The following is a 27526-nucleotide window of genomic DNA, read 5'->3' as shown; positions in this document are numbered from 1 at the left end:
ATCTGCTACCATCATGCTGGGAAACTCTTTTTGCCCATACCTTCAGCCAAGATGAGGAGTAATTAGAAAGGCTTTTTAAAATCTGCATTGCTGATTAGGTCAGATGATTAGCTTATCTACATACTTGCATAATTCTTCTCTATTTTTATTAGATGTGGGATAGGAACCTCTACCCTACTTCACCTCTATTAGTCTTCCAGTTCCTCAGCTCATTTCGGAAGCAGGGATTCTGGGACACCCATTCAGAGAAAATGGAAAAGTCACCTGGGTACCAGAACTAAAAACCATCAGTCTTCTAAGTTAAGAGAGCAGCAAATCAACTATAAGCATCTGAAAAGAATTTACATTTGAGATTTTGTTCTTTTTAAATGATAAAAGGATTTGATAGCTTTGAGTTTCCCAGTTCATTGTTGATGATGGTGTCATTCCCAAGTTTGGAGGTGCTGTGGAATACCGTGTGAGTCTCATACCTTCTGAGTTTCATACCATGTGACAAAATCCCTAGGAAGGGAACCATAGAACCCTAATACCTGTGTTTGAACATATTCACTCTAATTTTCAAAGATGCATGTACAATAAACTGTTCCTGTAAAGATCCTCCCAATAAATCATGTCTTCATATATCCATGTCCTGGTGTGGCTACTTCCCATAATGACTCCAGACTTGGTTTTAAGACTTGATGTGGCCAATGGAATATTAGCAAACATGACACAAAGCAAAAGCTTGAAAAGCACTTGCATATTGGGTTTCCCCTCGATCTGTTACCGTTTATAGAACTGAGGCACTATGTGAAGGAACCCAAGAAAGCCTAAAATACATGCCTCTCAGCTGGAAGCCAATACCAACTGAGGTAAGTGACTGATTTTAGAATGACCAGTGACTTTCCAGCCACCAGATGATTGTAGCTATGAGTGACCCTGGAGGAACTAGCATGAGAACCACCTGGCTAAACCCATCCCCAATTTCTGACCCATAGAATGGTAAGCAAGTAAAACAGTGGCTCTATCAATTTACTATATTTGGGGGCTGCTCAGTTATGTAGTAATACAAAATCAGTCACTCTCCCAGATCATTCCAGAGTTCTCTGGGCAATGATGTGCAATGATGTGTAACTATAGTTACAGTGAGCCCATCACTCTCCTGTCTATTCTCTTCCCAAGAGGCAACCCAGACTCAAGGAGCATAAAGTTAAGTGGGCTCTTAATACAAGTATGGAAAATAAAAGTCACATATTCGGTATTATTTACTTCTCAATCTAAAATATTAAAAATATATTTACAGTTACTTTGGCTTTAGAGCATCTTTGATCCTTGACCTGCCTCAGGCAGGCTTCTACTGAAAGGGGCCATTAGGTGGTGTGAGCATTTGGGTGAACACAGCTTTTCTATCCCTTTTCTCAAAATCATAGTGACAGGAGGGTCATATGGGTGCATCGTCCCGAGTAAGTGGCTAGCCAAAGCTAGTTTCATATGTTTGCCTCTCTTCAACTCACATGGGGCATTTGAACTTTATTTTCCCTCCCATTAACAGCAAAGTGACATAAACACAGCAGCACCAATGTCCATTCTCACCTCCCCCACCTCAGCTTAGGTGATGACAAAAGATTAAGTGCTCTATCTTACTAAGAAATAAATTGGCCCATTGAGCTAGTCTTCAAGGAAAGGAAGTTCTTCCATATGTCACCATATTACATGCAAACAATGTAACAATCTACAAACATACACTGAAACTTTAAGACTAACATGTCCTAACCAGAATGACTCACAGAAGGATTTATTCAATCCTTTCCAGCTTGGCCTATCCAGGCTGGAGGGGAGGGGGCGCCCGCAGATGGAGGACAGGAGTCAGCCGGCGGGGTGTGGGGGGACAGAGGCCGTGGTGCTGCCGGCTGTTCTTCCCCCCTCTCTCAGCCACTGCCAGGCTGCCTGGGCGCTGCAGAAGCCCGCACTGTTCGTCCTACCAGGTCTGAAGCATGTCCCAGTTAGAGAAACACTGGCTTGCACAGGAGCTGCTGCTTTCTTCTCGAAAGAAGGGCAGTGGGAGAATGGGGAGGAGTGGGGGGACTAAAATGAATAGATGGTGGTCGGGAGAATGTGCAGCGGGAACATTCATAGCATTATAGAGCTAAAGGGTCCTCTCCCGTCACATTCTATGCAGGAATTGCTCTAAGACGGACAGCTGCAGTGTTTCTTTAGATAAAAATAGAGCTCTGGCTTCAGAGAACATGGGTGAGACTTCTGGCCCCGCTTTCTGACGTTGGGCAATAGATTTTCCACCCTCTTAAACTCAGTTTCCTCCTTGCCAGTGCTGATGTAGTCAATGAGATGATGCATGCAAAGCACTTGTTACCCTGCCTAGAATTTAGTAGTGCATCGGCATTCTGGTTTTGTTTTTTTTTTTAATGTTTATTTATTTTTGAGAGAGAGAGAGCAAGCAAGCAGGGGAGGGGCAGAGAGAGAGGTAAACAGAATCCCAAGGAGGGCTCAGGGCCATCAGCGCAAAGTCCCTATGCGGGGCTCAAACTCACAAACCATGAGCTCATGATCTGAGCGGAAACCAAGAGCTGGGCGGACACTCAGCCGACTGAGTCACCCAGGTGCCCTGGCATCAGTCTGTTATACCCTGGCAATGTAGGGCTTCTCCAACCACACCTCCTATGACAGGGCTGCTGAATCCCTCCCCATCTCCTGGGCTGTTCAAATTAGGCAGCTTTCTTTTTAAATGTACCTGAACTGAAAATACTATCACAGAGGCGGAGTATATATTGGATAATATATAAAACCACTACTTCTCTTGATCTGTTCATTTATATATTCAGCCAACGGATATTTATTGGACACCTATGAGAAATCAAGCACTCTTCTGAGTGCTGTGGAGAGAGCAGTGAACAAGTCACATAAAAATTCATGCTTTCACCCTGGGGGGAGGCAGACAATAAAAAATAAACAAGAAAAACATATACTCAGTCAGATAATGATAAGTGACATGGAGGAAAATAAAGTGGGCAAGTTGGGGTGAGGGTGCTAGAGGCTGCTGGGAGGTAGGGGGACAGTTTTAGAGAGGGTGACTCAGAAGGCCTCATGGAGAGAATGACAGCTGAGCAAGGGCCTGTGGGGGAGGAGGGGTGGCTAGCAGATACAGACTGGAGAGGGGGCAGCACGTTCCAGGCAGAGCAAACAGGTGCAAGAACTCTCAGGTGGGAAAGTGCGTTATGTGCCTAAGGACCCACAAGGAGGCTATTCCATTGCTTGAGCTGAGAAAGGGGTGAGGACAGGCAGATGAAGACACGCATGGTCCCTGCAAAGATTCTGAGGTTTGCTCTGAGTGGGAAGGGAAGTCATTTGATAAGCGTCGCCCTGGCCATTGTGCCTGGAGCACAGGGGGAGAATCCAGCTAGAGGTACAGGTGTACAATCATCAGCGACATTGATATTGTCTGCAAACCTCGCTAGCTTTTCCCCTCTTTGGCACCTCATGCTGGCTGTACATAGAGCACTCACCTAAAACTCAAGAGCTTCGTTACCGGAAGGCCTACGAAGTATGCCTTTCATAATATGTTTGTATGACTGCTATCCTGATCTCATTCGTTTTCAGAAAGCCCACTGCCCAAATACATGCCTGATCTTTCTAGCATTATCAAGATATATGATGAGAGAAAAATTCATTAGTAAATAAAGCTTAACTTCAAGTATGGCGAACTCCATGATCAGAACCAGCTCTCCAGAGTCCCACGTAATCTACTGAAGTTTTGATTAAAATTAGTTTCTTACTTTCTCTACTTCTGCTATTGCTAATGAACCGGTATGCCTCTACACGGTGGCAACTGTGACTGTCTACATTACACCAAATGAAGATTTAAAAACATAATCAATTATGTAAATCCTGGGATGTTGGTACTGTGTAGATATAGCATGCAATTTATTCATTTTTTCTCAATTCCTATCTGTGCGCTTGACAGTGTAATGGCTTCTGTTCCCATTATATTAAAAAATAATCTCATAATGTTCTTATATTTCTCTAGTGTAAGTACCACTTCTCAGCCATAATGCCACTGGACCTCTCTACAGCTTTCAAGACTGTTGATTATCGCTCTTCATTTTCACTTCCAGCCTCTTAAAATTCTCTCCTCCCTCGGTTTAAGGATGGGCACATTAAGTAAGGCCTGTCTTGTCACTGTTTTTGTAAATAAAGTTTTATTAAGTCAGGCTCATTTATTTTTATCTCTGCCTGTTTTAGTGCTTCAATGGCAGAGTTGAGTAATTGTCACAGATGCCCACATGGTACACCATAAAATACCATTTGGCTTTTTAGAGAAAGCATTTATTGACTGCACTGTACACTGATTTCCTTAAGTCAGTCAGTCCTCCCTGGCCCCGTCCCCAACACCCTTCTTCCCCTCCCCACTTCCTTCTCTCTGTTTTACCTTTCTCTTCATCTCCTCTCTCTGCCTACATCTAAATGTTCATTTCCCCTGAAGAGTCCACTACCTGACTTCTTCTGCCTCTCTTTGTGGGTGAGCTTCTTATGAATTTCACACAATTTCACACTTCCTACAATCTCAGTGATGGTCTCCAAGGACAAATTCGTGTTCCCACCTCTGATCCCTCTTCTAAATTCCGGTCTCCTTTTTTGGCATCTTACTTCCACCTGATTATTCCAGTCATTTCAGATGAAGTACTTTTCTTTAGAGTCTTGATTTTACCCATCACTCCCCTGGACACCCAGGTTCAAAACTCTCATTCATTTCATTTGTACTAAACAAGTACAAATCAGCAACAACTGCTATTGCTTTTACCCCTAAATTTTTCTGGAACTCCTTCCTTCCCTTTCCTACTACTTCCCGATGAACTTCCTCAAGGTACTGCTATATACCTAAGTCTCACAGAGCATTTTTCCAGTAATTGAATGGATGCAGGACTGTCTTCAACAGATTCCTTATTTAAAAACCTTGAATTTTCCCCACGATCTAACAAATATGGTTCAATAGCCCTCCCCAATTATTCCACAATTCATTTTTCATTTGGAACTCTGATTAGTCTTATCTTCAAGGCTCCTTCCTTAATCAACTGTGCCTGGCTGTTCCCCTCCATCGGCATTCAGGCAACAAAAGTCTACCTTTCCCATGGAACAATGTCTTCTTCATGAAACTTCCTTTCAGTTTCTAACCATACACAATCTCTCCTTTTCAAAAAGACAACCATACTTTGTATTTATACACTTTTATGGCACCCTTGCACTTTCCATAGTATATTTAGTTTACATCCCTTATTCTGTCTACGCCTTGAGGAGAGTCAGATCAATTATACTCTTTTGTACATGGTGAAATGTAACAATGACTGATGAAGATGATGGTAATGAATGCAGGTCTCTATTTGAAATGGCCATATTGGTTCTCAGTTGGCAAAAGATTCTGCAATATAAATGAAAGCGTCTAGTTCACATTTTATTTTACAAATCACATTCTCGCTTATAGTCTACTATTAACATTGTGGGGGGAAAGTCACAATTATTAAATTTCTATTACTTGGTAAAGTCTTAGATAATTATATTTTGGGCTTGCATAAGCCAATGCATGACATAGAAATGGAAATGTTTGTAAGTTTTATTCACTTTTTAGCTAAATTACATTTAACAGGTTTTTCTTGTCTTTCAGGAAAATATTTTAAATGGTTAAACATACCTATCATTTCTATGAGTTACTGCTTGGAAACTTCAATGAAGGAATTCAATGATTTAAAATACAGCTTAAAAATTAATGTTGGTTGAGACTATCACAACAGTTAATAGGTTTCATTTTTCTAAAGAATCATGACTAAAGCTACTCTTCATATTTGTAAAAAGAAAATGAACACAGATTTACAATTGTCTTGTGTTCATTGAAAGTATGCCTTAGAGCACAAAAGGCTTTTGTGATTAAAGAGTTCATAAAATTTTCCATTAATGAGTGGGCTTTTACACTATGCTTGGTAACCTTATATAACTCTCCAGAGTCAGCTAAGAGCCTTGAATTCTAGAAGCCCTCTGAGATATCACGACACCACTATTTCCTGTTTCTTTCCATTTTGTCAATTCATTACTGCTCAAAACCCAAGCTTAACCAGCTTCCATCGATTTATTCAAAAGTGAATCCACTTTAAGCAGGGATGATTCTTTTAAATGTTTATTTATTTTTCAGACAGAGAGAGACAGAGTTTGAGGCGGGGAAGGGCAGAGAGAGAGAGGGAGACACAGAATCTGAAGGAGGCTCCAGGCTCTGAGCTGTCAGCACAGAACCCAACGCAGGGCTCCAACCCAGGAGCCTGGGGATCATGACCTGAGCCGAAGTCAGGCGCTTAACCGACTGAACCACACAGGCGCCCCTAAGCAGGGATGATTTTAAATACTTACTAAAAAAGTGATTTTGTGGTGAGTGCATATGGTAAATAATGAAATCACCAAACTCATGTTCATGTGGAATGCACAGAGATTTTAGGCATTATTCCATGGACTTTTAATTCAGTTTTCTTATTTCAGTTGGTCTTTTTGCTCTGTTTCTGGTTCAGAGGCTGGATAAAATTCAATGTTGCAAGGAACAGACTGAGATCTGCTATAATAATTTTAAGTACCACTGAGTCATGGCCTTTGTCTTAGGTGCTGTGGCATGTAGAACTACTATGGCACATTTAGAAGCAGTGTTGCTATTGTTGTCCTCTCTTTTCAAATAATTTGCTCCCCATGCCTCATTTTAGAATATATTTAAACCAGCTATATTAAAAGTAAGTCATAATATATAATAGTGATTTCATCTGTCCTCATAGACATGCAGGAGACCCTTAAAATTCTTGAGGATATGTTCGAAGACCATCAAAAATCCTCAAGTTTGTGAATTATTTACACATGTCACTGAGTCTCTCCGTGGCTTTCAAGGCTGCCTGTTACCCCTTTTCACTCACTTCCGGCCTCTTCTGAACACTTTCTCTTTTCTGGGGCGCCTGAGTGACTCAGTTGGTTAAACATTCAACTCTTGGTTTTGGCTCAGGTCATGATCTCATGGTCATGAGATCCACGCTGGGCATGGAGCCTGCTGAAGATTCTCTCTCTCCCTCTCTTTCTGCCCCTCTCCTGCTTGTGCTCTCACTTGCACTCTCACTCCCGCATACACATGCTGTCTCTCCCTCAACAACAAAAGAAAGTCTTCCTCTTTCCTTGGCTTCAACGTACATACTTGTCCTCACACCCTGTAACACATTGCCATCTAGAGTTTTGTATTTCTTGTGTGGATCCTCACATCAATCATTAAAAAAAAAATGAGTTTTCTTTCTCATTTGATTGGTAATTTACTCATGCCCATGCATGCACTCTTGCCCACAAACAACTCACAAGAGTTACTTTGTGGGCCACAAGCAGAGGGCAAAAAGCACCGCTGAGATGAGTCCTGTAGTTGGGAGGCTCACTCGTGGACAGCCTCCCACGTCCACATGACTCTAATTCGTAATTAAGCAAAAGATCTACACTGCATACCAGACTTCTAGGGCACACTTGAAAAACACAGAAATCTTAGATGTTCTCTCTGGGAATGTTATTGTGATGTCTACAGTGATAAAATCATGGAAAGGTAAATTTTCTTTATGAGGGCAAACATAGGTGGCAACTCTTCTGTTTCTAATTTATTGCTTCACACTGGGCTAACCTGGAGTGAATAAGTATTCAAAAATGACCTGTATATATCTTTGGGCCGAAAAGGAAGTATTGCTACATTTTTTCCTTTGTGTCAATCTAGGTTGAAGGATGCGGTTGTTCATGTCCTCATTTTATGCAAACTCCAAAGAGAGAAATTTGCTTTGTAAAACTGGATTAAAGGTATTTTCCATATCATGTCTATGTCTGGTATGCTTTTGTAAGAAAGGATAATTCTATTAGTTTCCATCAATCCCTATGAAGCATTTTTTTTTTTGGTTTGTTTTTAGGGATGTTATTTTGATGCTTTACTAACCATTCCCCTCGCCTTGATATAAAAAATTAGCAAGTCTCTGAGGGTTTTGGTGAGATCCCTACACCTGGAAATGGAATCATACTTCCTTTGGCTTCAGGTACACCCATTACGTTGGGGCTCATTTGCTCAGAGCCCTTCCTGAGCCCAGAGATCCAAACCTTGGACATGGGGTAGGGAAGAAGCCCATATAGGCAGGGGATGTGGTCTCTAGAAATGACCCTGAAGAACAAAGTCAAAGCTATAATTCTGCCTAGAGACGGGCCGGGTGAAAAATACTTTGAGAACGCTACTAAGAAGGCTATATTGAGAGATGACAAAGAAAGTACACAGTAGACTTTTTTACTTTCTTAAATTTAAACTGGGTTTCCAACTAACTTCTCTATGAAAGCCCATGAGGTTCTGTGAAATGAGAGCTTCTGAAGAAGATACAGGCTATCACGGAGAATGAGGTCTTGGGTTTTCCAAGCCAAATGTCTGGCAGACTGTGTTATGCTTGAGGATGGTATATCCAGGTGTTAAACACAAAGTTTGATACCATTTTCTTTGAATACGGTATCAAAGAAATGTAGATTTTTTAAAAATTGGTAAAAACCAGTGACATTTATATTTGGATTACTTCTAAAAGTTATAATGTTCTAATAATATGCATTCTGAACATCGTTTACCCTGATTTCCGTAACGAAAGCTGCCAAGTCACCTCCTCAGCACTAAGCATGAGCTGTCCCTGAGGCCAATCAGAGATCTGAGAGGCCAGGATGGTTCATTGTAAGCCATGGAAGGTCACATGCAAATGAGGGAGACCTTCCTTGGTGTCTCCCACATGGACACTATCAATTAAAAAACAATGTCAGGGGCCAAAGCAACTCTTCAGCATTTATATTCCTTTTTTCTCTTTCAACTACCTCCAATCCTGTAATTCTTTTCTTCCCATTGTATCTCACAGCCAACATGTTTGATGTGAAAGATAAAATATTAAGAACCATTTACCATATGACCCATTATTTTCTTTCTCATAAACCTGCTTATAAATTATTTATAGCTTTCTTTCATGTCATTTTTATTTAAGAAATTTCCCCACAAATATGGAATTCCGCACCTATTTATTCTCCCAAAGGATTAAAAAAAATCCTTACAGTTTGGTATTTCTTTCAGGTCACTAAAAAGAGTAAAATATTACATAAAAAGTTGACTCTGTATTTTTTCTTTCTTTTTTTTTTTTTTACTAATTTACTTCCTTCTTCCATAGTATCCTGGTGTAATTAAGTTTTTATGTTTTAACTATGTACATATCAATGAACAAATACAGTTTTGTTCTTTTTAAAACTGTATGTAGGGAGATCATATTCTACAATTTAGGTTCACTTAAAATTGCATTTGATATTTATTTACATTCTTCCATTTAAATTTTTTCTAACGTCTAACATCAGTCTGTGTATATCTTCTCCTGAACCCAGGAGGACTTAGCATGCTAGAACTACCCAGTGAATACTCCCACCTTCCCCATGTTCTTTTTCGTTATAGTTCGGAATTTTGCTTCATGTTGCACTTCCAAGAGTTAATTAAACGTATTCCTTTTCTTTTTGGCAGATATTGACTTCACTTTTAAAACCAGTTCTAGGCTCATCTCTTTTTCTGGGTTTTCTTACTTCAAAAGGATAGCCTTACATTCTTTTAGCAAATTTGTGTGCATGGTAAACTCTTAGCCAACATATGCCTGAAATAAATTTTATTTTACTGTCAACAGAATCTAGCTGAGAACAGAATTCCAGGTTCCCTCACCCAGTCTTTGAAGACACCACTGAACTGCTCTCTACCAGTTGCCTTGTTGACAGTCTGTTTTTCTTTAATTCCTTTGTAGATAAGCTTCTGAGTTTCTTTACAACTCACACCTGACAATTTCACAGCTGTATATCTAGATGTGGACTTACTTTTACTGATTCAACTATATTCTAAGATTCATAGCTTCCTTAATTTTCCAAGTAAGACATTTCTCTGAATAACAGGTTTATCTACTCCTATTTTATACATGTCCTTTTATTTTTTATTGTTTATTTTTTATACATATTTTTATAATAGTTTATTGTCAAATTGGTTTCCATATAACACCCAGGGCTTCTCCCCACAAATGCCCCCTCCATTACCATCACCCCTTCCCCCCCTTCCCCTCCCCCTTCAGCCCTCGGTTCATTCTCAGTATTCAATAGTCTCTCATGATTTGTGTCCCTCTCTCCAACTCTCTTTCCTCCTTCCCCTCCCTATGGTCCTGTTAGGTTTCTCCTGTTAGATCTATGACCCAGCAATAGCACTGCTGGGGATTTACCCAAGGGATACAGAAGTGCTGATGCATAGGAGCACATGTACCCCAATGTTCATAGCAGCACTTTCTACAATAGCCAAATCGTGGAAAGAACCTAAATGTCATCAACTGATAAATGGATCAAGAAGATGTGGTATATATATATACAATGGAGTATTACATGGCAATGAGAAAGAATGACATATGGCCATTTGTAGGAAAGTGGATGGACCTTGAGGGTGTCATGCTAAGCAAAGTAAGTCAGGCAGAGAAGGACAGATACCATATGCTTGCACTCATAGGTATACATGTCCTTTTAGATCAATTCTGGAACATGTCAATTCATGTCTCGCATCTTTTTCTGCTGTTGTTGATGTTTTCACTTGATGTTGTTTCCTGGGCAAAATTCTCAGTACCATCTTTCAATTCATCCATTTTTCCACTAGCCTTTCTCAACATGTGGCAGTTGCCAAAACAGGAAGTTGGGAATTCTCTACACTCACCTTTCCCTTGTCCTCAACATCCTTTTGGGCAACAAGTTCTGTCCAATGGATGTGCATTGGCAACGCCTCTGGGGATGTACCCAAGGGATACAGAAGTGCTGATGCATAGGGGCATACAGGCCTCCGCATGGGCCTTCACGAATTCTTGCCTGTCCCCACACCCTAACCCACCAACTTGCAAGCCTTCACCCCGTGGCATCTCGTTCATACAAGGCAGAAAGGCTTTTTTTTTTAAAGATGCAAAATCCTGGAACGATGAAAGAAGTTCTTGTGTTCCAGGATTTTGCATCTTAAAAAAAAAAAAAAAAGCCTTTCGGCCTTTCCTTCCCTCTTACCTATGTGATTAATGCAAGTACACACTCTTCTCTGAGAAACATCCTTCTGAAATGACCACTACCCCTCCCAACCACTGAGCTTTGTATCCCTTCCTTTGTGACCTGCCTCTATGGGTCTACACTTATCTGTATGACAGAATTCTCATTACAGCTGCTTTGCTTCCCTCATTCACTCAACTATAAGGTCTTGTGGGTATCATCTATGCATCGTAAACGTGGCTGAGTCATAAACGTGCGCTCAGTCAAAGGGCTAAGTAAATAAAAAGGAAAACATGGGACAATTCCTGCATCAGGCAAAAGGTTAAAAAGTGGGGATTAAGGATTTTTTTTTTAAATAAAAGCAGCTCGAATGTTTTTATTACTGTTCAGTAAAACTACTGGGAGTTCAAAAAAATTTTTTTTCATTTTGATAAAAAGAAACCAAGAAAGAAGACAGATGGGTGCTATAATCATCCCATTCATTTAAATATTAAATATGAAGACTTTTTTCCTCCATTTAAATGGCATAACATAGGGAATAAATAAGTTTATGATAAGTCAACCAATTTCATTTAGTTTTAAAGTACAATAGTTTCTAAGTGGTATCAATTTTAAAGTGTGAATATATATATATATACAGAAATACATGTATGCATGCACGTCCACGTGTGTGCATTTATATATATATACGCAAATAAGCTACAGGACACCAAGGCGTTCTCTGAGCCCAATGGCCACTGCATCTTGTAGTTTACAAATATGCAAAGACCTCTCTACACAAGCCCTCCACTGGCTCAACAGGAAGAATAGGGCTGATGCCCCTGACATCTTCTATGGGATAAGCTATGGTATAATCTTCTCAAGTAGAACAGGAGTCTGTGATGGCTCGCTTTGCTGTTAGTAAGGATAATTCTACTCTCAATGTTTATCGGAGTTAGAAATACAGAGCACAACCCTGAAAAATAGCTATAAACCAGTCAGTGGCTTATTTAGACTTGTACACTGAAAAAACTGTAATCTTCCATTGACATCAGATATCCAAAATTACACAGTTAAAGCTGATTTAAGTTATAGCTGAAAGGGGGTTTATTTTTCTGTATGAGGGGCTTATGGTGATGATGACTATAAAAAATGATCGCCAGTGGCCAAGGAAGGAAATGGGCCTGTTAGTAGTTATTTTACTTGCAAGGTGGATAATGAGACAATAAAACACGTAATTGGAGGTTATACTACCTTGATTACTGTAGATTATACCAATGGGTACAACAATGCCATTAAGGAAGCCGTGCCTCACCAGTTAGTGCTCATTTGTTAGATGATAAATGGATTCTGTTCCATTACAACCATCACTCTGAGAATGTAGAAAATACCTGCTGTCACGTATCACGATACCGATCAATTCTGGACAACATATAAGGAATTTTGCTCTTTGATAAACCTAATAAAATGAGATCTCCAAAAACAGAAAAGATAACTATTTGAGGTGCTGAAGAGAAATGAAAATGGGAAAATGTCAGCTCTTACTATGAAGCTATTCTCTGTAACCAAACACACATTTTATGGAATTTATTTTCCAATTTTAAAGAAGGCATTTTGGAACATCTGCTATGTAAGCTAGGATAATTCTAAAAACTGTAATGCTATAATGATTATTAGCTATTGGCTAGTGCTTGGAATTTTATTGAACTCATTAATCTAAGAAAAATAAACATAATTATAACAGTAATAATAAATGCTGGCTGCATTTTTATTCTGTGGTTTCCATTTGTGTTTTTCAGAAAATAACCATGACCCCAAATGAGGCAAGACAGAACAGGCATGTCTGTGTTGTATATGTCCGTCCAACCAAGTCTCTGCTCAAGAAAGCTCCAGGCAGGGACCAGATATGTCTAAAAGTGACAGAGATGTCGATCTCTGAAACTCAGTGAACCACACTTTGACAAAATTTCCCTACACCTAGAAATGTTAACCTACAGCTCGAGGCTGTTTTTAATGCTGCAAGAGGCTAGACAAACAAACATACAGAATACGGTAATGCCAATATTTCGCAACATGGAATTACTTCATTTAATTTATAGATAGGCAGATATAGAGCTACTGATTTCATATATAACAAATTTTAAGCCTTGCCCAAAAGTAAAATTATTTAAAAATATGACCTATGTAATTCACAGAAAGATGGAATTGCATTAATACTGACGAATTTTCGACATAACCAAGGCATACCTCTTTAAGCATCAAGTCCAAATATGGCCAATAGCTTGAGGGCATTAAGAAATTTTGATTTAATTGAAGGCTCTATCACTAAGAAGCCATGCTCCTTAGAAGGAGCAGAGGAAGAAACACGAGTCTCAGTTTTCTTATCTGTAAAAGACAGGCCATAATACCCATACATTGGTTATTGTAAGACTTAAAGATGATGTATGTAAAGCACAAAGAACATATAGGCATTCAATAAAGGTTAATTATTTAAATGATTTTTAATAAATATCTGCATAAGATTTATTACCTACTTTCTTTGTTGCCTACTTCAAATAGACTGACCATAATTTAACCTTTCTTTCATTACTAATGGTCATTATTTCAAAAGCAATTATTGTGCTGTAATAAAATATTATCTCCAAGGACTAAAGAGCTGTGTGAGCCCTATTTACTCTAATCCCGAAAGACCTTGCTGTGATTTTTCAAGTTCTTATTTTAATAATAATTTTGACACCTTCTTTGTTAGGTGCCACTTTTTGCTCTTAGCCTCACCTACTAAAGGGAATTTCCTAATTTGGGCAGGGGGTTTGCAGAGGAGAATCTCAGAGGGTATTGAGCATTTGTAGGTTGGTAATGCAAAACCAGTCTATTTTTTTTTTATTAAGGGAAACTACAGAAAGTGAAATGCTACAGAATTCTTGCAGCTATTGGGAAAACATAAAAACATCTACTGAGACGACGTTTCAGGGGATCCAAGTCATAAAAATAAAAACTGAGAAATATTCCTCTCAGCTATTTTTCCTCTGCAGCTCTTATTCACTACTTTCTCCCTATGCGCAGCTGGAAAATCATATTCACAAAGAATGTAAGAAGTATATCTAAACTAAGAGCTACAAGGTTTTACTTTTCAGAGGAAGGATCTCAGACCCGCTACACTAAGCAGTTCGTGGCATTTATCATGCAAGCAGTATGTGTTTTATATTCTGTGCAACGTTATGTTGGATAAGTGCATTACAGCCTACAATTCAGTAAAACCACACTATTCTTCATTCTTTATGTCCTCTCCTTTATCTGCCCTCACTGTTCACTCTTTTCCTGGTCTGGAACACTTCCACCTACTCTGAGTAGCAAAATCTTATGCTTCTTTAACTTTCGACCTCAAAGGCGACCTACTCTACCTTCATTGTAACATACGACTTTGTCTGGAGTCTAATTCATGTTCTCTGGGGATTTACAACCTAGGTCTCTTGAAGGGTTCCTCTGTTTTAAAGGGCTCTGTGTTTATAGAGGACTGATTTAAAACATCCACTCCTGACAAAGGCTACACCGGACATGATGAGGGAGCCCTTGGATGTAGCACGGAGAGACAAAACTGCAATCACAAAACTGACAATTCCTTCTAAACACAGATTTGAAACAATTCAGACAAAGCTGTTAGCAGATTTGTGCTTGGGTTTGCTTAATATACCTTTAAGATTAGAGATCTGTGGCAGGAAACCAAATCTCTGTTTTATGGCTGCAACAAATAGGCCCACCACAGTAAATATGTCATTTATTCTTTCTCACCAAGAGATGTTCATGGCATAGTACAAATAAAAGCAGCATTTTCCTTCTACTTAAGGTTCGTTAGATGAAATTTATGTTTTTAGAATGCACTGCGAACACCAAAATCTGATTGCGCCATTATCAGCTTTTAAATCAAAACAGCTTGCTATCTGGTAAGGACAGGGGAATTGGTCGATATATTTCATAAAACTTTATGTACGAAAAGACAGTGTCTATGAACTTAATGGAGAGAATATAGAGTCTGGAGGAGTAATTTTTATTACAATTTATAGTGGGATTATCCATACTGCACAGTTTTCAGATTTTATTGAAACTTTATGGTACTTTGATGCTGACATAGTTAACTACAGTGGGGTACGAGGTATAACTGTTTCACCCTGACTAGGAAATGAAATTGGTGTTACTGGTATATAAGAAACCGATAGTAGACTCTATTAATTGCCTGGATCCAATCAAAGCCATTATTTATCCTACTTTCACAGTTAACATATTTTACCTGTGGGGAAAAGAATAAATAAGAACTGACTATAATTTTCACACGGCACTATGTTTTCATTAAGAGCATTTCCAAGTCATAAGAATACTTCTCCCCCACAGGCGTTCGATTCTAGAAACTATTACGATCGAAATCATAGCAAGCATCTATAATGTACACCAAGTATCGTTTTTAACATTAAGTACTATGAAATAAAACAAACTTGCAAACAGTAGAAACCATATGCTCAAGAATGCCAGGGAATTACAGATGGCCCAATGACATGAAATAGTCACGGCTCTGGGAATGGTTTTCATTCAATCTGCAAACACTTAACTGCTCATTGTGTGCCAGACACTGGATTAGGCAGTAAGGCAAGGATACAGATATCACTGTAATATAATTATATGTTATAGTACAGATTGAGTCAAATATCTCAAACCTATATATTTATATACATACATATAAATAAAACTTCATATTTATAGACATAAAATAAATTGCCTTATAATTTAGTATATACCTTTCCAGAAAAAAAAAAAAGGTGTTATTTATTTATTTATGCCAGGTCTTTTGCCAGAGAAAGAAAGGGCCTTCCAGGGAAAGTAAAGTATGGACGGAGGTAGAACCGTCATCATGGAAAGCCATGGAAATGGTAGCTGGGACAGGAGACGTCCTTTTACGGTTAGTGGTGAGGGTAATAGACCAACACTGCCACAGTGCTCCTTAGCACCTCATATAAAACACTGTACATTTGCCAGACTCTATTAGTTTATTCACTTGTTTATTCATATCTTCAACCAATAAGTATTTATTGAGCATTAACTAGAGTCAGGCACAATGCAATATATTGGGAAAACAGTAGCTAATGAAGCTTACATGGATTTTGGGGGGGCCCCCATTTTAATTAAGGAGTATGTACCACATACAAACATATGTTTACATAAACATACATACACATATAAAGAACTACAGTTTTTATCAGTTGAGGAACTTATTCTTAGTGTGGTTCAGCCCATTAAGTCCCATTAAGTCTTTCATCCAGGAAACTGAGAAACCCGTATACCATGAGATTATCTTTCTAATTCTACCCTGTTTCTACTGAACTTCTAAGCCCCTAGCTACTGAGGAGGTAGTTCCTCTAATGAATTCTCTAAGTTATTCCAGTTTCACCAAATTCTCCTATTTTCTGTCTTCCGGAGTTCTTGCTGTCTCAGAAATAACTCTCCACTTATCTTTTATTTTTTCTCTGACATTCAACAAAACTTGTTAGCAGCACACAAGTTGGCATATATATGTTTCCATTTATCCAACAAACATAAACCACAGTTTAAAAAAAAACAAGCACAGATACACAGAAAGTTTAACATTTTATTTCTACTAAACAGAAGTCACATACAAATATACAAGATGGGAAATGGGACAAGTGGGTAGAAGCCACACTTTTTTTTTTCCTTTTCCAAGTTAAATATAGTCTCTTCTAAAAAATATATATATTTCATATACTAGAGCTCTAAAAACGAAGTAGGTAAATTGTGTTTCAAATTTAGGTTCAAGTTTTACTTAAAAAGGGCATATTCACTGTACTTCCTCACAAACCCTAAGCTAGATGGGAAAATATGGGAGCAATGAAAATAACTAGGCTCTTGCATTTCTTTAAAGTTCTACCACTAGATGGCAGTACAAAGACTGTCATTTACAACATACGTGGTTTCCTTCCATAATACACCAGTTCTAGGATAGGTGATTTGGTGAGATTCGGAAGAAAAAAAGGAATCAAGATTCAGAAATAGATAGAATGGTGAGCAGTAGAGAGAGACAGAAAAGACCAACGGGGAGAAGGAAGATAAGCAAATGGAAGGAAGTGAAGGAAGATGAAAAAAATGGCGTCATGGCAGATACTTTTAGAGGGAAGTGCAGGAAGGAGAAAGGAAGAGGGAAGGGGCTGAGCCAAAGGTGAAGACTCCAGTGCAAAGCCTTCTGGACAAGAAGAAATACATATTTCAACATGACTCGCTGCACACACATACACTCTCCTAGCACTACATTTACATGTCTGTAAATTAATAAATAACTGAACAAAGTTTCATGATATAATACTTATTTGGGTGATAGGCTCAGATTTTTTAAAAAATCTCCATTTTATTTCTTTAAAACTGATTATGAACTACCAAACTGATTTCAAGATTCATCAACAGGAAAAAAGAGCCATGGTACGAACAATAGTGCTTCGATGTATTGTAAACCAGAGCTAGCTTTTAAGAGGAGTTATTTGAAAAATCTCCATATCTGGGAGCAGGAGATATTCTTGGCCATATAATCAGTCTGATAAAAATTTGTTGAATAAATGAATTAACACGTAGAAGAAAAACGATGGTGAAACCACCGATCATAAAAAACACACACAGCTGGCCAATCAGGGTAGCATTTCCTCCTCTATATAAAGGTAGCCAGAGAAAAATTAAGTATGTGATTATTGCTCTGTAATTTGGTAGCTCTTCTTTTATTTATTAGATAGACAAAAATAATTTTGTTCATTTCTAAGGAACACAAAGTAGAATATCAGTTAATCAAATTCTCCATTAACAATGGAGAATAGGCAAAGAGAAAGAACTGAGAAAATAGTTACAGAGTTTGGAACAGAAAAAGTGTTATTAGGGGAACAAGAAAAAATAGGTGACAGAAACTAGAGCCAGAGAGTTGTAAATAATTAAAAGGCTAATTTAAAATAGTGCTAGCAACGATTCTAAGACCAAACTTCCCTCTTGGATCTTATGGTCTTCCTTCTTTCATTTATTACTATAGGTCTTAAGACTCATCGGACAAAATGCTCATTTGATATGCAGATATATTTACATGGATGGATAGAAAGATTTCCAAAGGTCTCTCACAATAAGTATATACATTCAAATATCATCAAAATAATTCTATAAATACCTACAATCTAATATGTACAGTAAGAATTTCCTTGTAGCATACTAGCACCTGTACTATTTGAAATCAGAAACTTTAAGTGAGAACTATACTTTTATATTTGTTATATATGATAACTTCCTATGTTTCAGGAAAGAAAAAGTTTGTTACTAAAAAATGAAACCACAAAGGAAATGAAAGTTATTATATTTCAAAATCCAATACGCAATGTTCAATGTACTAAATATCACCTGAGAAACTTCTCAGATGTGGTGGAAACAGAATGTGGCAACTATACAAGAATATTTATTAGAAAAATATCATTTTTAAGCATATATTTATTTAAACATAAATTAAATCTTTTTATTATTAAAAAAAACCCCTTATCCAGCAGGTTGAAATGCTGTGGTAGCTAACAATTTGTAATAATAGAATGAATACAAAGACCATTTTGCCAACAACTTGGTTCAACTACTTTATCTAATAAATGATTTTCTCATCTAGATCCTCCCCTCCCTAGGTAATACCTACCTCTGGGGGAAGTGTCATATCTCTCTCAATGTGGATTCCATCTAGTTTCCTTACTTTCTCCTTTTTTTCTCTTCTTTTCCCTTTTGTTCTTTTATGTGACTGTGGCTGCATGGGGTGAGAGCCAATCAGCCTCACTCTTTGACATTTTACAGTTACAAGCAGCCCACCTAGAGTCTTCTCTGCTAATTCTCTTAGAACAGTATAGACAATTTCTGCCTCTTCTCTGAGCTACTTATTGCCATCAAATCTTAGAACCAAACCAGTCTATGGCAGATGAAGCAGAGGAATTAACAGACAGCAGTATTTCAGATAAATAAGAAAAGAAGAAGCCAGTTATTTTGGAGGAAGCTATTTAACCTCTTCTGCATGCCCAGAAGTGAAAAGATAAAGACAAATTTCTACTCCTTGTTGAAAATCAGATAAATACGATGACCCATGCATCTGTATAAAATACTCCGAACTCCTACTTAAAATTCAATCTTTCATTAATATTAGCTGTCTGCTTTCTCACTCTTAAACGAGTTCCTGCCTTTACGTTTAATAAGGGTAGTGAAACACTCAGGTCCTAAACCAAAAGTCAGTGACATTCCAGTCCCATTTCCCAAAAGGTAGCATTAAAAAAAAAATACTAATGAAAGAACATAAGTAACTAAATGGTTTGTCAGCAAAAACCAAATGCAGACCTCAACTATGAATCTCTATCTAGAAGTTCTCATAATTAAGCATAAGTAGAAGAATAAATTTATCAAAGGAAGCTATGGTCGTTCAATCACTCAAGAAGACAACCGTATACAACAGATCAGTTGCCTGGTCATATTCTGGTCATATGGACAGATGACAGCGGCTTCCACTGGATAGTGAATGAAAAGAGGAGAGGCGTGTGGATGGGGGACAGGGGAAGCGAGTCCGTGACAGAAGGATCATCCCCTGAACTAAGACATCCTAAAACACCATAACATCACCAGGTGAGAGAGGTGACAGCAGAAGACAACGGAAGATGCAGAGATATGAAAACGGGGAGTTTCACGGGAGCAAAACCGTAGCCGCACTCGATGGTCAGGGGGAGGTAGAGTCATCCTCTCCAACCGGCTTTGCAGCAATCACTGCAATGACCACATTTCCTTTCACGAATAGAAATGGCACAGAACTAAAAATACACTTGTGGCTTCTTCCTGTTGGCTGCTGAGAAAAGCAACAGCTTGTAGGGAAGAAAACGGGGTGTGAGTATTTCAAATTTGCCCACGACCACATCCCTTTGAAACTCCTGAATGAGTGCTATGAAAATACGGTGTATTTTTGGAGGATTCTTCACTTCATCCAAAAAAAAGAGACACTCTTAAAAAAGATGACCAAAGGAATTACATGCCCAAATGCGGTTGGTTTCTTAACAGCAGTATCAACATGTTCCAGTCAGATATTCTAAGGAAAAAAGGGTCACGGATCTAATCGCCTAACTGCTTTGTCAGGAATAATGCGCTCATAACGCTTAATAAGCTGTTTTTCAAGTATGACACCATTAAAAATAGTCTTAATGCAATAACTGTGTTGTGTAAAATTCTGGCAGACTGCACTGCTGGGGTTGCATCTGCATGGGAGAAAATGTGGCTGCAGAGGAAACTGGAGCTGAACTCTGGCCCTCCAGGCAACCTATTTATGACGGTCACGTGGACAGGAGGAGGCTAGTGGTCAAGGAAGAAAACCGGGCAACAGTGAACCCACACTGCTGCATGAGGCTTTTTCAGTTCTGATTATGCCAAAGCCCCCGATCAATCATGCCTTTGCTTGACCCTCATGCCTGGGCATCAAGGTGCTATTATTACCTGTTCCTTCAGCCACATGGACAAAAGGACCAGCCTGGGCAAGGGAGGGAGGACATGAGTCCTTTTTCTTCTGTCTCGTTAGCTGGGTTTTCAGACTGGTGATGGCATTGCTCTTTAAGTATTGCGAATTTCTAAAGTAGAACATCTATTAATACTCAAATATAAAAAAGTAGTTTTAAGTGACACATAGAAATTATGTAGGGTTTAGATTTTATTTTGAGTTATTCTTGACTTTCCACTAGGTGATGAATGAGAAATGTTTGATCTTATCTTAATTCTGGTATCGTTTTTATAATTCTCAATGGATCCAAACTGTACTGAACTTTCATTTGCTTGCTTTTCATTGTCAATGCTAGATCATTATCTGCTGTTTTTGAATTTCCTTTCCTTTTCCATCGTTATCTTTTTTTCCCTAAATATTTTGCCAATCTAATAAATTGCAGAATTCAGATTAATTACTACAAGATGTAGGTTACTTCCACAGTATAAGGAACTAACATCCCATTAAGGACTTTGCTCCTAGAATTAGTTCTTCCCTCTCTAGAATTAACCATTTTTGACTCTCTGTTGGATTGTTCTTGATAATATACAAATAGGCTATAATATCTCCCTCTTTTTAAATCCCTCCCTCAATAGCCTGAAAGCCTCTCCAGCCATCAATCCATTTCTCTACACCTCCTTCCTGCAGAACTACTACAGAGAGCTGCCTGGACTTTCATTCTGCCCCTTCTCGCCTCCCAGCTGAACACGAACTCACTTCAGTCAGTGAGTCCTTTGTCTCCACCTTTGTCTGTGTCAACAACTCCAACCTTGCCTCATCAGTCCTCATCAAGCTGGGGCTCAGTGATTCTTCTACAAAGAAGAATGCAGTCATGTCACTTTCCTGCTCAAAGGTCCAGTTCCAATGGCTTCCCATCGTATTTAGGAAGGAACAAGGAACTTACCATGTTCTTTGAGGCCATACAGGACCTGGCCCATTGCCATTCTGACTGCCCATGGCCTGCTCTCCCACTGCCCGTTCCCTCCTGTTCCACCAGCTGCCTTTCACTCATGCTTCAGGGTCTTTGCGCTTAAGAGTTCTTTCTGTAGAGGTCTTCTTCAGGGATTATTAACAGAGCTTATATTTCAGATAGGCCTTCTATGGTTATACCTAACACTGCATTTCTCTTTTTTGACTTCCTATCCCCTTATCATGGTTTATTTCTCTTTATAGCTCTTATACCATCTGACGTACATTGTTGGCCTCTTGCTCTAGAAAGTAAAGTCCATGACAGTAGGCATCTTGGAACCTAAATTTTCAGCATTTCACATGGCATAGAGCATGTCCAAAAAATGGAGGGAGGAAAGGAAGGGAGGAGAAGAAGGGAGGGAGGGAGGGAGGGAGACAACGCTATACTTGCCTTCATCAAGGCAATAACAAACCAAGAACAACTTTGCTTGTGATTTATCTTGACCCTTATGTTTTCCTGCTACTAAGTATCTGTAAAAACTAATGAAAATCTCCTGGGAAATCTACCAAAAACTTCTCCAGGCTGAACTGAAATTCCTTTATGAGGTCAAATAATCCCTTTAGGGTCTTGTTTATAAATAATGTGTCTCAAATTACACAGTAACAAAACTCGGATGAGATCAGTCCTTGACTATTCCCTCTACATAAAGAGCTCCCACTTCTCTGCACAATCGCTTTGGGGGCTAACTGCTTTGTCCTTTTGGTATCAAGAGAAAAAATGTCTTCCTCAGACATTCCTCAGACCTGCTCTGACATCCTGCCTCTCTAGCCTAAATTGTATTCATTTGCAATACCTTCCAGGATAGCATGCCATATTTCTTCAGATCATATATCACATTCAAGGCCCATTTGAGATATGTCAGTGCTCAGGACTAGCTAACAACCTGCCATTCTTTTGGACCAATATTCTTTAAATGTTTGCATGGGCTGAGTTTTAATCCTCATGGGAATGCTTTCTCGCATCCTTCTGTTGTTAGTCAAGCATGGTCAGGTGGATGTTTCACCCTACCGTATCCCTAAACCCTCGCCACCGTCTCTGAGTATCCCAATAGAAACATTTCTAATTATATATAACACCCACTGTGAAAATGCTTTTTATCAAATGCAACTTTCTCTACCTGCAATTATAATTAAACTCTCTCCCCTGGGCAAATCCATGAGTGGTCTATGTTTTAATCCAACTTAAGCACAGAATGTCCATAATTATCAGTTGTATGATTTTTTGTTTAATGTCGATATCTCCCAGTAGAGTACAAGCACTCTGAGATACAAACAGCATCTGTTTTGTTCAACACTGTATCCGTGATGCTAACAAAATGTCTGTTAGATGATAAATGCTCAATAAATACTTGAATGGACAAATGACTGGATTTATGATATATCAACTTACACAGTTCTTTGTGTCATGTGACCTATGATAAGGTAAACTATTTCTCTACCAGAGACCAGATGTGTTATAACAACTTTAAAAATACAGTACAATCATCTGCATTTATATGAGTTGGTTTTGTAATTTTATTATTAGCATTTTGAAAACCCAACTCCCCTATCATATTTTCTTTTGCTTATCCCTACCAGATATACAAGTCCTACACGGGAATGGAATAGGGGCTCCCTTTATCACTTAGCTATTTCAGTGCTGGCCCAGTGCCCAGCTGCAAATGTGTAAAATAAAGACCTGAAGAATTACTGAAATGCCCTTTCTTTTATTCATTCTGTGAGGTAGACAGACCTCCTCCACTAGACACTTTTACCATCATCTAATTAATCAGGTAAACAATAAAAAAAAAAATCCTCAAAAAATGCCACAGCTATATTTGTATAATATGGTGATTGTAAAAACTTAATACAAACTAATAAAAATAGAAAATATGGATGTTTCCAGATAATTTCTCATCGTAAACTCTCATCTCTTATAACTTGCTGTGGTAATGACTTTGAGAAGCATTTCTACACTAAGTTTTTGGGAGCAGTTTTTCATGTGTAAATTCAGTCTTTTTTTTTCAGTCCAACTTTGTGTTTGTAAGACAGAGAAAAAAATTCTGAACATTACTACTTCAAGTATTTTAGAGAGGAGGTAATAAAGATATGTAACTGCAAACATTTTACGGATAGTTGACTAATCTAGACAATAAGCTCTTACTTAATCTCCCCAATAATCTTCACAGATAAATTGTGTTATTATCCCCATTTAATCACTGTAGAAAACTCCCCAGTCTAAGCCCTAAGTGATGGTGCTAAGATTCTAACTTACACTCCTGATCTGGAATCTCACGATTCTAAAGTCCGTATCACAGTCCAGGGGACTGATGACCAGATCAATTTTTATTCTTGACATGAGAAACCTACTGAGTAAAAAATACTGCATGAAACTAACAAGTACACTTGAGAGCATATTATACCAAAAGTCTTAACCAAGTTCTTCTGCAGAGACACAGCTGCCAGAAATTTTAATTTTGGCAATATGCTTTCTATACTAATCACCCTAAATGAAACTAACTTCTCCCATAAAAGGATAATGTCAAATAAAAGAGATCACCGTTTTTTTTCCTTTGTAAGTAAATGAAAATTGTAAAAAAAAAAAAAGAAAAAAAAAAAAAGAGTCATGAACAACTTCATAATTAAAGCAATGGGTATGGTACAAGGATTAGATTCTATGGTACACACATCCCTATGTATATAAAGTAATATGCAATGTTCTATTTAAAGATTCCTAATTTTTAAATAATTTATAAATACAGCTTTAAACTATAAAAGAAAATAACCTAACGCAGCCTTCAGTTATGCTATTATTCAAATTGGTTAGCTCCTTTAGATCAGAAGTATTAGTATCAGAGGAGGAGGTTCAAACAAAAGTAAAATCAAAGAAAAGACCCTCTTCCTTTCTTCTCCTACCTATTCACTACAAAGGTGGGGAGACTGGTTCCTGGCCTTTGCCCACAGCAGCACAAAAGACAGAGAGGTTGTCAGATAAGATCAGAAGGCCTGCATCTTAAGTTTGCAATCTAAAATCTCTGAGTGCTATGAATCATGTGATTTTTTTCACTTCCTAATACTGAGAAGGTAAAATTGATTTCGTGGCTATGAAGAAGTTCAATGCAGATAAGACAATAACTTGTCAAAGATGAATGCACAATTTTGTAGTGACTGTAAAAATTTCTCCAACTTCATAATCAACTGCTATTCCTATGCACCGAATCCTCCCTTCTTGCAAGAACTGTAACAATCCATGTTTACTAGCATTTTATGAGAAGGCGGTATTTATGTATTCATCAATCATATTTTAATTATGTGCTAAAATATGGTATCAAAAGCATAGTTAGTAGTAATATGGTATTAAAGCAAAAAGTAAAACAACATTAATCTTAACGCATCATCATTTCTTGGTCCTGAAGACACAGTACATACACACATATTTAGTTTAAGAGGGAATGAGTCAATGGTTACCGGTATTTTACATTCCTATAGAAGGGTGACTTATTTTTCAGATTCACAATAAAGGAAGAAAAACTCAGCAGCATGATGTTACTGTAATTCCTTCGAGTAAAAGTTGGAAAAAGGTAAGAGCTTAGTAATAGGAAAGTAATTTAATGATCAAATGCTTAACAGCCATATAGAATTAGGTAAATAGGTATTATAAAATAGAGTTATACAGCAAAGTGTCTTCCTGCCTTCTAGATCCTAGAAGGGAATTTTAATACCACATTTTGAAATATTCCATCATACTGAGTCATCCTGTTGCTTAAAATGACAATAACTTGCACTAAGATAAGAACTCAAGCTACACGAAGCCTCTGCAGCCGAACATCTAACTTTAGAATTATTTTAATGGCAACTCAACTTACCAGCAGTTACGCGAAGTATAGACTGTCCCCCATCTGAGCATTTGAAGGTAAATGTTATTTTGCAAATTAAGATACCTTAATTCGAACATTAAATGACTTGATACATAAAAATAGAGATTCAATAATACTGACGCTAAAACTTATGCAAACATGCAGTTAGTTCTTCTAAACTGCCTACTGAATGGCTGATCAGCTGATCAATGTCTATGGTGTTGTGCACAGAACTTCTCTGGATATGGTATATTTGCATATGATTTAGGATCCACTCACTGAATAAAAGAACAGTTATGTCTAGTGCTGAAATAAATCAAGGCTTCGCTTGGGTCCCTTACCTTTGCCATGGCTTCTCCCATCCTCCAAAAGCGGCACTACGATAGTGTTGTTCACATTTCCAGGTGACCGCACAGCTGTGTAGACAACAGGCACCGACTGTACCACCACAGGGATGCGGTGAACATGACTCAGTTTGTTAGACTGTAAATTCATGGGACTTGAAGGCGGTACAGGATGGATAATGTGCAAAAACTGCTGGCCTCCCACACCAGATGCGGAGGCGACAAGGGGCCCTGGAGTTAATACTGTTGACGAAGATGATGCTGAAGATACGGACGTTATAACAGTTGGGGATGAGGCTGGACGACTAGAAGATGATGAAGAGGTTGAAGTTGAAGAAGGCGAGGAGGCAGACGCTGTCATGGAAACTGGGGAAGATGAAACGGCTGTGGGGGATGTCCTGGCTTTGTTGATCGACAAGTCCACTGGCTCAGTTTGTGTTTGGAAGTGATCTACAGATAACGAGTCCTCCGGGGGCTCCCCTTTCACATTATTTAGCAACAGGGGAACAGCTTCCATATCGGGGTAGTTGTGGACGTTCGGAGACTGTGGGGAGAAAAATGGAACACATATTGATCTTTGTTTAATCACACATTTTATGGATGCAAGATTTATTACTGGAGGGCTTATTAATGTCTCTTATTGCTATGAGACACTACTCATTCCCCAAGTAGTGTGGAAGGATTGCTCTGTGACAGTCATTGTGATTAGAGGCAAAAGTACAAAAGTACAAAACAGTGTAAGACAAGGCCTCTGCTAGAAAGACACTTTCATCCTATTGGGAGAGAGACAGACACAGCTGTTAAAATCCAGTGAAACAAGTGCTCTATGGAGTGGAAAAGAGGCTGTAAGAACCCAAAACCAAATGGCAATTTTACATAAAATCTATAAAAGACAAGGGAAGTATGCAATGTGTTACCTACTTAAAACTGAGGAAATACAATAGCTTATTCATCTAAAGTGGCAATTTTTTAAATAAAAAAAAAATTCATTTTGTTGTTGACTACATATACGAGTCTCCTTTTCCTCAGTTAAAAAGCAAAGGGATTTTTGAATAGGTAAGTTTAAACATTCTTTCCAGCCCCACAATTCTACAATTTCATGATTCCAACCTTGACTCAACATGGTCATAACCTGAAGGCATAAAAATGCCGCACAACAAAACTGGGAAAAATCGCTACATTTCAACTTCATATCTGGTGCAAGGGCTCTCATACCATTCTCATTACCAGCAGAGAAAAAGGGCACAATTGCTAAATTATTAAATGTAAATATTTTTTAACAGTTGGGTTATATCTTAACTCTTAGTTATGACAACATGTTCTTCTCAAAATAATGTACATAACTACTACAACATACATTTTAGGAAATAATTTTAGGAAAAATGTATCCTGGAAATACTAAATTGCTTATGAATTTTTTAAATTAAAGATAAGGATAATTGTATACAAGTTCATTTTCATCCTTTTCAGCTTTAATGAGCAAATTTTAAATAATAAAAAAAATCCAAGATTCTACCCAGACTAATGGACTTAACATTTTATTCCTTGGCATGAATATAATTTATTCTTATATATATTCACTCACAAATTCAACAAGTAGTCACTGAATACCCACTTTCAAGAGCTAAAATGGTCTAAGAATTCTATTAGCATGTGTCAGGCTAGCCTTACAAGAGAGAATTAGATGGTGACAGATTATTTTGATTTTATCTAATTTGACCAGGCTAACAGGAGCACTGTTGTAA

The 27526-nt window shown here is 38.2% G+C and overlaps 1 protein-coding gene across 5 annotated transcripts in view; it reads right to left on the bottom strand.

Moving 5' to 3' along the window:
* The window catches only part of KLF12 (Kruppel like factor 12), a 432829-nt gene that overhangs the window by 123317 nt on the left and 281986 nt on the right, over positions 1 to 27526 (bottom strand). For all 5 annotated transcript variants that reach the window (XM_029936613.1, XM_029936610.1, XM_029936609.1 and 2 more), the window contains one exon: positions 25779 to 26325. In XM_029936613.1, coding sequence (XP_029792473.1) covers positions 25779 to 26325 — 547 coding nt within the window. The remainder of the gene's footprint in view (positions 1 to 25778; positions 26326 to 27526) is intronic.

The sequence above is a fragment of the Suricata suricatta genome, chromosome 4 (assembly GCF_006229205.1).
Source record: "Suricata suricatta isolate VVHF042 chromosome 4, meerkat_22Aug2017_6uvM2_HiC, whole genome shotgun sequence".
Classification (NCBI taxonomy): domain Eukaryota; kingdom Metazoa; phylum Chordata; class Mammalia; order Carnivora; family Herpestidae; genus Suricata; species Suricata suricatta.
The sequence above is the reverse complement of the archived record's forward strand: the minus strand, read 5'-3'. Positions and strand labels throughout refer to the sequence as shown.